Genomic DNA, 13,473 nt, shown 5'->3' on the forward strand with positions numbered 1-13,473 from the left:
GGTGTACCCCTTTAAAGGCACAACGTGTTAACTTTGGCTACTAGGGGTGCTAGACCTGTACCTTTCATGTCTAGCGCACCTAGCGACCACGAGCACCGCAGCACTGTGGCATAAGTCAACAAACAGTCAGACGGCCAGCCTCTCATGTCTTTTGATTGGGGACGACGCTAGGTGTCTACGTTCAGTTCAGACGGTTTGAGAAATGCTGCTGCTCTCTGGATAACACCGCTGTGGCAGACCATACGGCACGGTGCAGAGGACCAGCTGTTGAGAAAACATAATTCTTTTCACATCCGTCTTTTTCTTTCAGCGTGCTCCAATGAATAAACTCCTTTCCAAGATCGACTTGTTTTTCCTTACGCATGATCCCTTTCTCTCTGAATTTTTAATAATTTTCCTTGCCTCAGCCATGACCAGTAGACAAGCAGGCGGAAAATTAGTAGAGCAAAAGCCTTACCTCATTGACTATATTAGAAGCTGTGGTCTTAAAGCCATGTGTTCTTTCAGGTCACATGATCAGGCCAAAGACGGTGTGTCTTCTCCTAATTTACATAGTTGGCATTTTAAGAGGGGAGCCCCTCTCATAGCATTGATAGAGTCAGTCGCTCTAAATTGGCCTGTGGCATTATTTACATAAATAACTCATATGCATCAACTCTTTAGGTCACAAAGTCCATGTTGGGCCTTTAAGTAAGTACATAAAAAAGTTGATGTCAGTGACAACAGTTGATGTAGATAGAAATAAACACATTAGTACCACATTATTATTTATGACATGCACATTTCAGAGTAGAATTTTATTGCGGGCAGTCTCAGGCACACCTGTGCTCTAATCATGGTGTCTAATCAACATCTTGATATTGCACAACTGTAAGGTGGGATGGATTATCTCAGCAAAGAAGAAGTGCTCACTGTCATAGAGTTAGACTGGTTTGTGAACAATATTTGAGGAAAATGGTTATATTGTGTATATGAAAAAAGTTTTAGATCTTTGAGTTAATCTCCTAAAAAATGGGAGCAAAACCACAAGTTTGCAACCAAAGTTGCATTTATATTTTTGTTGTGTGTAGATATTAATAAGCTCCGAGGCCATTGTTTAAAAAAAAAAAAAATGTTGATAACCTATTTATAATTCATGCACCAAGACTGTTTTTTTAGGGTAGCAGACAAATAAACATACAGTATGGCTGCACAGTGGCACAGCCTGTGACACTGTTGCCTTGCAGCAGTTCAATTCAGTTCGGTTTACTTATATAGCACCAATTAACAAAACATGTCATCTCAATGAATTTTATAGAGGCAATTCACTCAGATCTACAGTCCGATTGGTTCAAAGAAGGTTTGATTCCTGGTCCGGAGTTTTTCCTGCATATAGTTTGCATGTTCTCCCAGTGTACAGTATGCATGGTTTCTCTCCATGTACAGTTCGGTTCACCAGCAACTCTAATTTGTCCTTAGGTGTGAGTGTGTGTGTAAGGTTGTGTGTCTCTGTGTTGCCCTCCGACATACTGGTGACCTGATAAGGGTGTACCCCGCCTCTCGCACATAGACTTACAGAAATAGGCACCGGCCCCATCGCGACCCTGACAGAATAAGAGGGAGAAGATGGATGGACAGATAATCATACTACTGACGGAATTCACTTGGGCAAATGACCTTTAGTTTCCTAGATGAAGGATGTGAGTGGTTGATGCACTTTCTGAATTGCAACATTCTGGTTTCCAGGTCTGATGACTTCCAGTCACTCTGAAGACAGCACAGACTAAAGTTGATCAACTTGACAGCTTGAACCCAGAATTACTCCTTTGGCTTGGCAATTTAATCAGCATCAGCTCTGGAACAATCGGGTCACTGATGAGCTCAAGGTCAGTGGAGCATTTTCAGCAAGAATTGAGGAATGGTGACCCTGAATTTAGTGGTGAGCCATGAAAAATTGGTAGATTGACTTAGCCTTATTGGTTGATAGAGAGACGTCAGTTCGTGGCTCTCCCTGGGTATCTCTCCTTGGTCTAACTTATGTCTTCTGGATAAATGAATTTCTACAATGGAATTAAGCAAAGTTACACTTGTACAACTGAGTGCTTATTACATGTTTCTTCAGCCATGACCATGCAGCTACATTGTCTCAGCCACAAATCCTCTTTGTGACATGCCAGACAGTTCTAATCTATTGTCTGCTTTTCACTGGAACTCCTCAAACTTTCTTGCTGCTGGCTATATGTAATTAGTTACTAATTCCCCTCTCCATTGGCTACAGGGTATTCAATCCAGTTTCCAGTTTATTTTCTCTACATAGGACCATTTTACCCTTAGTTTCTCTCTAAGGGAACACAATACACAACACACGGCCATTTTATGAGTTTTCAGATCCGTGTGTTGTGAAGCCCATAAAATGGTCGCTCCTACCACGTGACAAAAGGGAAGCGATGGACTACAAGTGTAGGCACACAATGGGTCGTAAAACTCATACAATGGCCACACCTACCATTTTGTCACAACGAAACTTAAAGTGGCTTACAATCCTCTAAGTTCACTTCCAACACACTAAGTTCAGGACAAGAGGGAACAGGAAGACAAACTGAAGAAAAATAACCCAATTGCAGCTAGTCACACACACATACTCATTCATACTATGATCCCAGAGGATCCTTTTAGATGAACCACAAGCTTTAAAATCAAGAATTTCAATAAAACCGCAAGCAAAACCAACTAACTACACTTGCAGAAGCTAAGCACCTTAATTGAGCATCAGATGGGAATAAATGAAGAAGGTTTTAGTGTGTTGACTCTGGATGGGAAGAGGGGGAGGCAACATCTGGTTGAGAGCCGGTCCAGTTCATAACCAGTCCGTTTCCAAATCTCTCGGGGAGATTTGAATTAGTCTGATGCAAACAACAAGGGAATTTGATGGGCTTTAATTGATTTGATACCTTACAGTGTTCTCAGAGGGCGTCCCTGCTGATGGTACCAGGTAGGTACCATCCAATGGCAGGATAGTTTTGGTTAACCAAGGCAAAAACTAAGTTTTCTCATCCGCTTCACGGATAAGGAATCACAATGATACAGGATTGCAGGAAAGCGAGGCCTGCAGACAGGTGTCTAAGGACAAGGGGAGCGAGGGTAATCCACATAGAGGGGATTCTAAGGATTTGACGTGACGATGTTTCTCTCCTTTCAGGCTGAGAGTCCTGGGGAAAAGGGGGCAGAATAATTACAGGAATAAGCTTGTATGATAATGAAAACATTAAACCTTTTGATATATTTTCCTTTAAAACCAAATTAATAAGAATCCCAGAAAATATGCAGACTGCCCCTGCTTGAATCCCATGTGCCCACTTCGTTCAAGTTACTAACTGATACCTGTAGCAACTACAGGTATCAGTCCCAGCTGCAGCCTTTCTAAATTTTATTCCCATTTTTGTCCTTCTCACCTAATCCTTACCCGATCCCAAAAAATGTTTTNGCAGCACTGTGGCATAAGTCAACAAACAGTCAGCCAGCCAGCCTCTCGTGTCTTTTGATTGGGGACCTCGCTAGGTGTCTATGTTCAGTTTGGAGGGTTTGAGAAATGCTGCTGCTTTCTGGATAATGCTGCTGTGGCAGACCAGACGGCACGGTGCGGAGGACCAGCTGTTGAGAAAACATTTAATCTTTTTCCTTGCCTCAGCCATGACCAGCAGACAAGCAGGCGGAAAATTAGTAGAGCAAAAGCCTTACCTCATTGACTATATTAGAACCTGTGGTCTTAAAGCCAGGTCACATGATCAGGCCAAAGACGGTGTGTCTTCTCCTAATTTATATAGTTGGCATTTTAAGAGGGGAGCCCCTCTCATAGCATTGATAGAGTCAGTCGCTCTAAATTGGCCTGTGGCATTATTTACATAAATAACTCATATGCATCAACTCTTTAGGTCACAAAGTCCATGTTGGGCATTTAAGTAAGTACATAAACAGTTAATGTCAGTGACAACAGTTGATGTAGATGGAAATGAACACATTAGTACCACATTATTATTTATGACATGCACATTTCAGAGTAGAATTTTATTGTGGGCAGTCTCAGGCACACCTGTGCTCTAATCATGGTGTCTAATCAACATCTTTGCTCTGTTAGAAAACCTGGGATGCGTCCTTAGAAGGCCAGATTCGAAGGACGATTACATCATAGCGCGGCGCCGAGGTCTGGTCGGATTCCAAGAGTCTTCGTTATGCAGCCTTAACCACCAGGTGACCTCCATCGCCACTCCAGTAGGAGGGATCAAAGCCACTTTTCATTCCCCCTAATTCTTAATTACACCTACAGTATTTTAACCTTAGTGCTACTAGTCACTAGTTAGAATTGCCTAGTTAAAAAAGCCTCTTGGATGAGAGGCAAAAAATCTTCTAGAAAACCTAACATCACGGCTTATCGTATGAAGTACTTGATTAAATAGGAATAAGAATGTAAATATATTCCGTAAAAGTTCCAAAAAATATCCACTGGACTTGGTTTCCAATTGGTGAAACCAAACAACCAAACATGTTTCTCCAATTGGAGAAAACAAACAACCTCTCCACAGACGCATGGCCCAACACAGAAGAGCGGCCTCCTCCGGACAAGACTCCGCAGTACACCTACACCTTGTGGACAAAGGACATTCTTTTGAGGACCAGAATGTTCACATTCTGGATGAAGAAAATAGGTGGTTTGAGAGGGGCTTGAAGGAAGCCATCTATGTTTAGAGAGAAAAAACAACTTTAAACAGAGGTGGTGGACTCAGATTCCAGCTTCCAAAAACATACCAATCAGTCATAGATATGATCCCTTCCAGATATCACCACACCCCCCACCCCATCACAGAGGAACAAAGTACCCACCCGCTCCAGCCGGTGAACAATACCTCCTTAACGACCAACCCTTAACAATCATACACAGGTTTCAGGCATTACAGGAGACAATCCCCCCTTTAACGGCAATCCCCCCCTTTAACGACGACCTTCAGAATCATAGACAGGTTTCAGATATTACAGACTAACAATGGAACCAACCGACCCATTCATCGGTTACCATTTGCATGTTTCCAAGCGATACAAGGCCTTATCCAAATAAGACTCAAACTCACTGCGGATCCAGACATTTGAATTGAGAAAGCTTCCTGGAGAGGTGGAGAAACGTCTTCAAATGTTGGAAACCAAGTCCAGTGGATATTTTTTGGAACTTTTACGGAATGACTATGACCTGGATGACTGAGAATCTTCATCAGCATATTTTTATGCATAGAAATTATTTTTAAAAAGGGTTAACAGATTACTTAATAACATATATATATATACACTATTAGCCACCAAGGAGGGGAAGTGTTATTGTAAAGTCATATCAGAAATGATCATCCAATACAAAATATACACACTTCCGTACACAGCAAATTATTTATTTCAAGTCAATCTGCTAATTAAATCGATGCAGTGATTTCATTGGTACATCCTTGCAGCTATACCTGTTTTCATGATTTGACCATTGTGAGAATAAGATTTCTGGCTACTTTGTGGAAGGTCAAATGCATTGAACCTGCGCTTTGCTCACAAAGATAAAGGCCTTTGCAATGATTAATATACAAAAAATAGAAAGAACCTCTAGATCTCAAAAAGACAACAATTGTGTTACTGCCAAAAGATTTGGCCATGTGTGTAAATGGTCCTTTGCCAGCCAACCAGACCCTAAACTAACGATGCTGATTAGATAATTGGTGTTGCTACTCTGCTGTGGCCAGAAATTCTCTGGCACTTGCTGTTCACAGTGTATTAAAACTCATTAGTGTGTTAAGCAACACAGTGTTTATGAACCATAAATCCACAGTTATGGTCAAGCCAAGCAAAGAGCAAACTATTCACAATAAATGCCTTAAAGCATATTGGAATAAATTAAAATTGGGAACAATATGCATCTACAGGAGGAGCAAAAGCTAGATGCATGTCTGAAAAAGTCAGTGGGATGTACTGTCACATGAAACGCTCTCATATTGTCAGAGTTGGTTTCAGGGCTGTTACAGATTAAAACACTAACAAGAACACATGTCAGGGGATTTTAATATTCCTCTGAGGGCTTCTTTAAAAAGTCTTATTAATGCCATCTTGTTCTCTTCCCATTAGGTGTTCACTCTGTGCCTAAGGAGCTTTTTCTGTCCTTCAGAAATGGAACATAAGCACCAGTCAGTTCATTTGTGCAGACACTGAGAGGATGCTCAGAAACAGATGTACGGTATGTTATTTCTTCGCCCCGAGCTCTGATAAGGAGCTATTGGCTGGGTGCTGCTTTTACTGCTCCAAGCTAGGCTTCCAGGCTTTCCCATTAAGTTAATGCGATGTGGCACACTGAGCTAAAATCGAGTCAATCATTACAAATGTGGCAAAGAAACACATTGTGTAAATGAAACAAAGGGAAATAATGAAGATGTTTTGAGGCTATGCAGCTCTAGGGCTAAATACAAGATAGTCGTGATAATCTATGTAAACTCATGTTTCAGTTTTTTTGTTGAAATTACAAGCTAATGGTTAAAAAAAAAAAACCCAAAGAGGATCACTATGCAGACTTGTCTGAGCCAGAATGTGAGACATTTCTTCATGAAAATTCTGAGATGATTAAGATATGTTTCCTCCAATAACGATGTGAGCCACTTAAGATCAGGAAATTCCTGATATCCAGCCCTCATCTAATGATGTTAATGTTTTATACATTTGTTTAAAACGTGGTTTTGATTCTGCTCTGTGGTTGTAGATCACAGATCAAGTGAGGCACAGCTTTTAGCAAAAGCTAAATAAACAAGCAATTAACATAAGTCTGTTTTCTGCTGCCTCTAAAAAATCTGAGGCTTTGGGAAGCCTGGGTACAGTTACCCAGGTCATTTCAATTCTTCCAGGGTTTTGATCTAGTTTAAAATTCTTTTAATTACTTTTAAAGCCTTGAATGGCCCACTTTACCTCTCTGAGCTGCTGAACCCCTACACTCCCAGCCGATCTCTCAGGTCAGCTGATCAGCTGCTCCTGACAGTGCCTAAAGCAAGGCTTAAGCTCAGAGGGGATCGTTTTCTGTTGCAGCTCCAAAACTTTGGAATGGATTGCCGCTGCACATTAGACAGGCCACCTCTCTGTCTCATTTTAAAACTCTTCCTAAAACCCACCTCTTTTCTTTGGCTTTTGACACCATGTAGAATGTTGATTTTATGTATACACATGCATACCTTTATACTGTGTGGACAGTGCTTTTATTTTATTTTATTTACTATTATTTATCTTTATTTTAGTTATTTTATCTTTTTGTGCAGCACTTTGGAAACCTTGTGTTTATTGAAATTGTGCTATATAAATAGAGTGGATTGGATTGGATTGGATTAGACCTTTTCTGTCTCATGGCTTTTCATGGTGATGGGTTGGGTCTGTGTACAGCTGCAGTGCTTTCTTCCAACAGCAGTGGATGTAAACAATAATAAGTGTAAAAATTATGTTTTTATGTCTTCAGTTTGTCACCAAATAAGCTTTAAAATGTTTTTGAGTAAAGATGGAGACCTCGAAACTTATAAGTTCTAACTTTGTCTGGAAGTAGACAATATTTAAATCTGTGTTGATGCAGCAGGGCTCCGTTTCAAACTGAGATTAAAATCTGAAACACTAAATTGATCCACCCTGAGTAGGTCCGCTCAGAGTTTAACACGTGCATTACAAGTATAAAAAGGCATTATCGGTGAAGCCCAGATTTAATGAGTCATCATGACAGCAGGCAACAGGAAGAGTCTATTTCACCACACTTGAACTAGAGATTTTAATGAAGAAATGAAAAAAAGAAATGGAAGAATATTTTTAAAAGCCAGAGAAACAGTCCTACAGCTGCGGGAGATAGCGAAGGAGAAGATTGCTGCTTGAGTTAATGCATAAGTTTATATGAGGTGGGCTATGGCAGTCCGTTTCCACACATAGCCCAGAGAAGCCACTCCTCTCTGTTGTTCCATTTGTAAATCAGTAAAATAAGATTCTTCCTGATCGAAATCAAACTCCTAGACTGAACTGTGATAACATATTTTCTAAATTACATATTTGCAGTAAAAACTGAATAAAAAAACAAAACAAATCAACCTAGTATTAAGTTTTACATACCTAGAAATGTTTACACAGATTTAGTGGCCATTTTAACACTTATCAGCTTGACTGGATATTCAATTCAATTCAGTTCATTTCTATAGCACCAATTCACAACACATGTCATCTCAACGCACTTTACAGTTCAACCAGATCATCCAGTCAAATTGATTCAAAGTTTTCTATCTAAGGAAAACCAGTTGATTGCTTTGACTCAAATACAATCCCTCACACTAAGCATGCTTGTAGCGACAGTGGAGAGGAAAAACTCCCTTTTAACAGGAAGAAACCTCCAGCAGAACCAGGCTCAGAGTGAGCGGCCATCTGCTGAGACCGACTGGGGTTCAAGGAGACAGAAGCAGAGATACAAAAAGCAGCTGTAAAAGGCGGCGCCAATATCAATTTATAATATCTGAGAATATATTTCGTTGTGATATGGAGATCTGAAATTATATTTTTTTGACATCCAGACCATTTATTTTAGATGTGATGGATGTTATTTTGTTTGAAAAGGTCTTTTTGACAAGGAAAACATTTATTTTCAGATATCAGGAATACATATTCGGTAATTCAGTTAATATCAAACTGGCTTGCCATAACCTGTTGTGACCATGATAACATTATGAGTTTATTTATTGAATGGTAATGAATCAAAGTATCTATTTAGATGAAATTATCTTTCATCAGGAGAAAATGAAGTCTAAAAACATTGATTTAATATAGAGAACCTGTGCATCTTCTCATGGGTTCCTCCTCATGTTGATTCAGTCCTCTTTTACTCTATAAATACTAAGTGACTGTTTGCAGCTATTTCAGATATTATCATCCCAATAAATGGTAATGAATCCTAATCCTAACTTACTGTAAAAATAAATAAATAAGAATAAAATGATCCACTCAAACAAAAACAAATAAATATTATATAATGTCAATTGAGTTGTAGAATCCTCTCCCTATAACTATTTAATAGTGAAAAAATGCTTGTTAAATAAAGAGATGTAATGTTTGTTTTTTAAACCTAATGTGTCTAATGTGGTTTTTTAATATTGTATGCACAAAAATGATGATAAAAATCTCCTGACTAAATCAAGAAATAAAACAGCATGATTGGCTGTAAGGAGAGCGGAGATAGAGTTTACTTTTTTTTTTTTTTTTTTATTTGAATGGGGACAATGCACATTAATGAACATCAGTATAAAAACAAATGTAAATATGCCGGATTATAGCTACAAAGCTAGTTTCTATCCGTAGTCCCTAGGCAGGCAAATACATAAGAAAGAACATATAACTTACAATACAAGCATCACAAGGAAATGTTAAGAGTTTAGTGGTACTGAAGAAAACCGGGTGCTGACCGGGTTAGCTTTGAGGAGAATGTTACTACGGTGAGGAGAATGTTACTATGGTGAGGAGAATCTTACTATGGTGAGGAGAATGTTACTATGGTGACGGAACGGAGGTTTAGGAAACTCTCTTTGTGAAACAGGAAACAGTTTTCCTTGATTTTTGGTTGAGAAAACTTATGGAGATATGGAGAACAATCCCTGGCAACCCAACCGTAACCTCCGGCAGTTATTACCTGTCAACAATTTTAGCACAAAAAGTCATTTTTAAGAAAGTACACCTCTAATCTTCACCTGTGTGATCAGGTTATCAAGATTAGGATTGTACCTTTTAGACATGCGTTTATAAAGTTTTAGGCTCCACTTGACTGATTTCTGTTTTGGCTTTGCCATATTCTTGTTGTTTTTTTCTGACCAGTTGTCAGTACTAAGATATGTTAGATGCTTTTATGTGTTAGTCTTTATTTGTGTGCTCATCTTTCCTGTGGGTTTGGTATTATTATGCTTTACTTATGCTCTAACATCTGTTTTCATCCCACTTTGCTTTGGCTCTCAGTCTCTACCAGAGAGGATTATTGGATCCACCTGTTCCCTTTACTTTATATTCTAGCCTTTTTATTCACTCTTCAAAGGTTTATAATGTTTGTTACAAAAAGTCTTTATTGTCCTTTTTTGCCACACCTGCTTGGAAAGCCATGCCAGGATCTATCTATTTCTTTTAATAATTAAAACACCTCACCAGCCTGCAAAGACCCACTCCTGACAGATGATGTCACCAGAATCTGTTCAACATGTGAGATTATTGCACCCCATTAGGTAATCAAACATAACAAGCAGTTATTTATCTTCAACCAGCAATATTTTTCTATTGGTTAATATATTTTGTTCCTTGTCTTGGTATATAAATGTTTCTCTTTTACTACACTATGCTTGATAAACCAGATCAACACTAAACCAGTTTATGTCAAAAGCATTGTTAGAGAGTCTATGTATGGTTTCCTCTTCTACATCATAGAACAGGATTTACATGAGCGAAACAGTTTTGGTTTTTGGTTTCCATGTAATGCTGCCCTCTTTTCATGATCTTGTAATGAATGTGGGATTCTTTACCGTTAAAGGCTGGTTTACACTCAGGAACCAGGTGGTCTGCGTGTGTCGCAGTTAACGCAGATATTCTCTCACCCCTTCCGCAGACCCTCTGCTGTACCTCTCCAGAATTGTAGGTGGAGGCCTCTGATTGGTCAAATCTACATCCGCTTTACACTATGCGTATTTCCTGTTTGGTACCTTACCGGCTTGTTTTGTTTATATGACCGCCATTGTGGAAAACGACTCGTGAAGATGGACCAGCTAGAAGAGTGAGGTGCGCGAGAACGCTGGGACCCTTTTTTCACCTGGATCCCCGCTCTTTTTGCCCCTCCACTTTTGCACAAACTTGCCCCTTGCGTTTTTCCACTTCCTCACCACCTCGGCCGTATCTAGACCCCCAGCTAGTTCAGGATTGTCCATCTTGCGTTGTGGCGTGGAATAACACGCCTTGTTATAAGCCTTGGGGTCAAGCTTGACCCCCACCTCTCCTTTGACAATCATGTCACCTCCATCTGCAAAACGATGGGCGATAGGGCCTTCGAAGCCGCAGCTCCCCGTGGATTGTTTTAAGAAAGGACTAAAAACTTTCCTTTTTAGAAATGCCTACAATTGTTGATTTAAATTTTTTTAATAGGCTACATATGCCTTTTAATGTATTTATTTTAATGATTGTCTTTTTACTCTGTTTTTAATGTTATGGTCTTTTAAACTTGTTTTAATTTTCCCTTTTTTAAATGTAGCACTTTGTAGCACTTTGAGATTTGAAGTCAAATGTAAAGTGCGTTATAAATAAAATTCATTATTATTACTATTATTATTAACATAGAACAGACCACACTTCCAAATTCGCCATAAATTCAAAATATTTGCATCATAACTCCGCTGACCGCAACACACTGCTGCAGGAGTATAACCAGTCCTTAATGCTCCCATTTTCTAATTCAGTTTTTTTATTATGACACATGTGTTTCTTTTCTCCATTGCTCAGGGTTCTATAAATCTATTGAAATTCTGTAAAGTATTCATGCTGCTCTCAGTTTAAGGGAGATAATAGTACAGCTTAATGCTCAGTTGTGCAGAAAAAGTCATTTGTTACAGTGTGGTTCCATTCATTCTGAAACAAATCTAATGCTGTACAGAATAAGACGGGCTACAAAATAAATTAATAAAGCAAAGCAAATTATTTCCAGCTTTTAAAGCCAGTATCATCTAAAGGTGGGTTTTGTTTGGCTTTCCAAAAAAACACAGCAGAAAATTGGTTTATTTACAGCATTTACCAAAACACATTCAAAACAACAGCTGTTACAAGCGAACAGACTGCTGCTTTATTGGTGTTCCACACACTCTAAGTGCAATTAACAGGCACTCACCAGAAACAAACAGGGAGTATGTTAACATCTCAGAGCTTAAAGCAACTGCTCTGAGCCCCTGAGTGAAACCGACCTCTGTGTTTACATCAGGAGTATCTAACTGATGTGTTTAAAGCAGGATGAACATTTTCCTACTGCAGCTGAAAGCAAAGAGATTAGAAATTAACAAGTTATCAGAAGTGTTACTCTAAATACAATGGAGGATAAAGTGGATTTTACAACAGAAAGTAATCCAGATGGTAAAGCAAGATCCTAATGTAAACATCTCAGTATTTAGCACAGTGATTTCTTATGCCTGTTTGTCAAAATAAGAGTCTGTAAATCAACAAACATTTGATATCAGACAAGTAGAACCCCAATAAGCAGAAAGGGATTTACTCAAATTATAATTACATAATTAAAGCAAACCATTATTTGATTAAATAAGTGAAATAAGCAATTAAAATCCACCTGGCTCAATGTAAAAATTCACTGTTCCTCATTTCAAATGTAAATGAACTAAAATAACCCCATTTGGTTTAAGTTTAGTCATCATATCCTGGTATGAATCCTGACAGTCTAAAATAGAACCTGTCATTGTTCATAACGTCAGCTAAAAAAAATCTTAAAAGGAAAAACAAGAGCAACAAATCAAGCTCTGATCTAAAGGAATGTAAGAAAATATGTGAAAAACTTCATCCAGGAAACAGTGACCATGCCATTAGTAAGGGTTTGGGAGAGTCATAAATCACATTGAGAGGCATTATCCACAAATGGAGAAAACATGGAAAAGTGGGGAATGGTACCAGCAGATAGCAGCCTGTCAACCGCCATCAAGGCTGCGTTCACACTGCAGGTATTAATGCTCGAACCTCATTTCTTCAGGAATCCCGTGCTTTTTTTTTGTGATGGTTCCCATTACCTTCAAAATAGCGCCTGTATCTAATTTCAGCCTGAGCTGTCTTTGGCTCCAACCTGCATGTGTATAAAAACAATAAAACATCGTCACACAAACGGAAATTAAGAGAAATATGTGATGTGTTTTAGAAGTGGCATTTTAGGGAGATCTGACGAAATCTGTCTGGATATGGAGAAACAGCAGTGATGGTGTGTGTGTGTGTGTCTGTGTGTGTGTGTGTGGGGTGGGGTATTAACCTCTTCACAGAGGCTGAGTATATACTTTATCACTTTAAGGACAGACTGTAAGTTTATAATATATGTTAGTGCCATCCATCCAGACTTGCTGCCATCTATTGTGATATGCTACGTTCAATCTGAAAAACTCACACGAAGAGAAAAGACAATTAGAAGAAATTTATTGATACAATTACTTAGTCTTTGGTGCTCAGACATCTGCAGGAAACATAACATTTAATTTTGATAGATATACATGAACAGGAGTAAAGAATAGGGCTGTCCCCCCCCCAGGCCTGAAACTGGTGGTGGAGTGGAGATAGATGAAGTTGGTCAGTCTGTAGACTGCTGGTTACAGAGACGGTCTGCTGAGCTTTATGGGGAGATCCAGTGGACTGCATGAGCTGATACTAGAGCTTCACTCAGGGACCTGGAAGATGGAAGTCCAG

At 39.1% G+C, this 13,473-nt stretch overlaps 1 protein-coding gene across 1 annotated transcript in view; it reads right to left on the reverse strand.

Moving 5' to 3' along the window:
* The window catches only part of LOC107087440 (alpha-1,6-mannosylglycoprotein 6-beta-N-acetylglucosaminyltransferase B-like), a 32,987-nt gene extending 21,945 nt beyond the window's left edge, over window positions 1-11,042 (reverse strand). Inside the window, exon 1 of the mRNA XM_015379011.1 lies at window positions 10,917-11,042. Within this exon, the coding sequence (XP_015234497.1) occupies window positions 10,917-11,042 (126 nt within the window). The remainder of the gene's footprint in view (window positions 1-10,916) is intronic.
* Between the last annotated feature and the right edge of the window lie 2,431 nt (window positions 11,043-13,473).

This window comes from Cyprinodon variegatus, unplaced genomic scaffold (assembly GCF_000732505.1).
Source record: "Cyprinodon variegatus isolate N-32 unplaced genomic scaffold, C_variegatus-1.0 Scaffold184, whole genome shotgun sequence".
In the NCBI taxonomy this organism is placed as follows: Eukaryota; Metazoa; Chordata; class Actinopteri; order Cyprinodontiformes; family Cyprinodontidae; genus Cyprinodon; species Cyprinodon variegatus.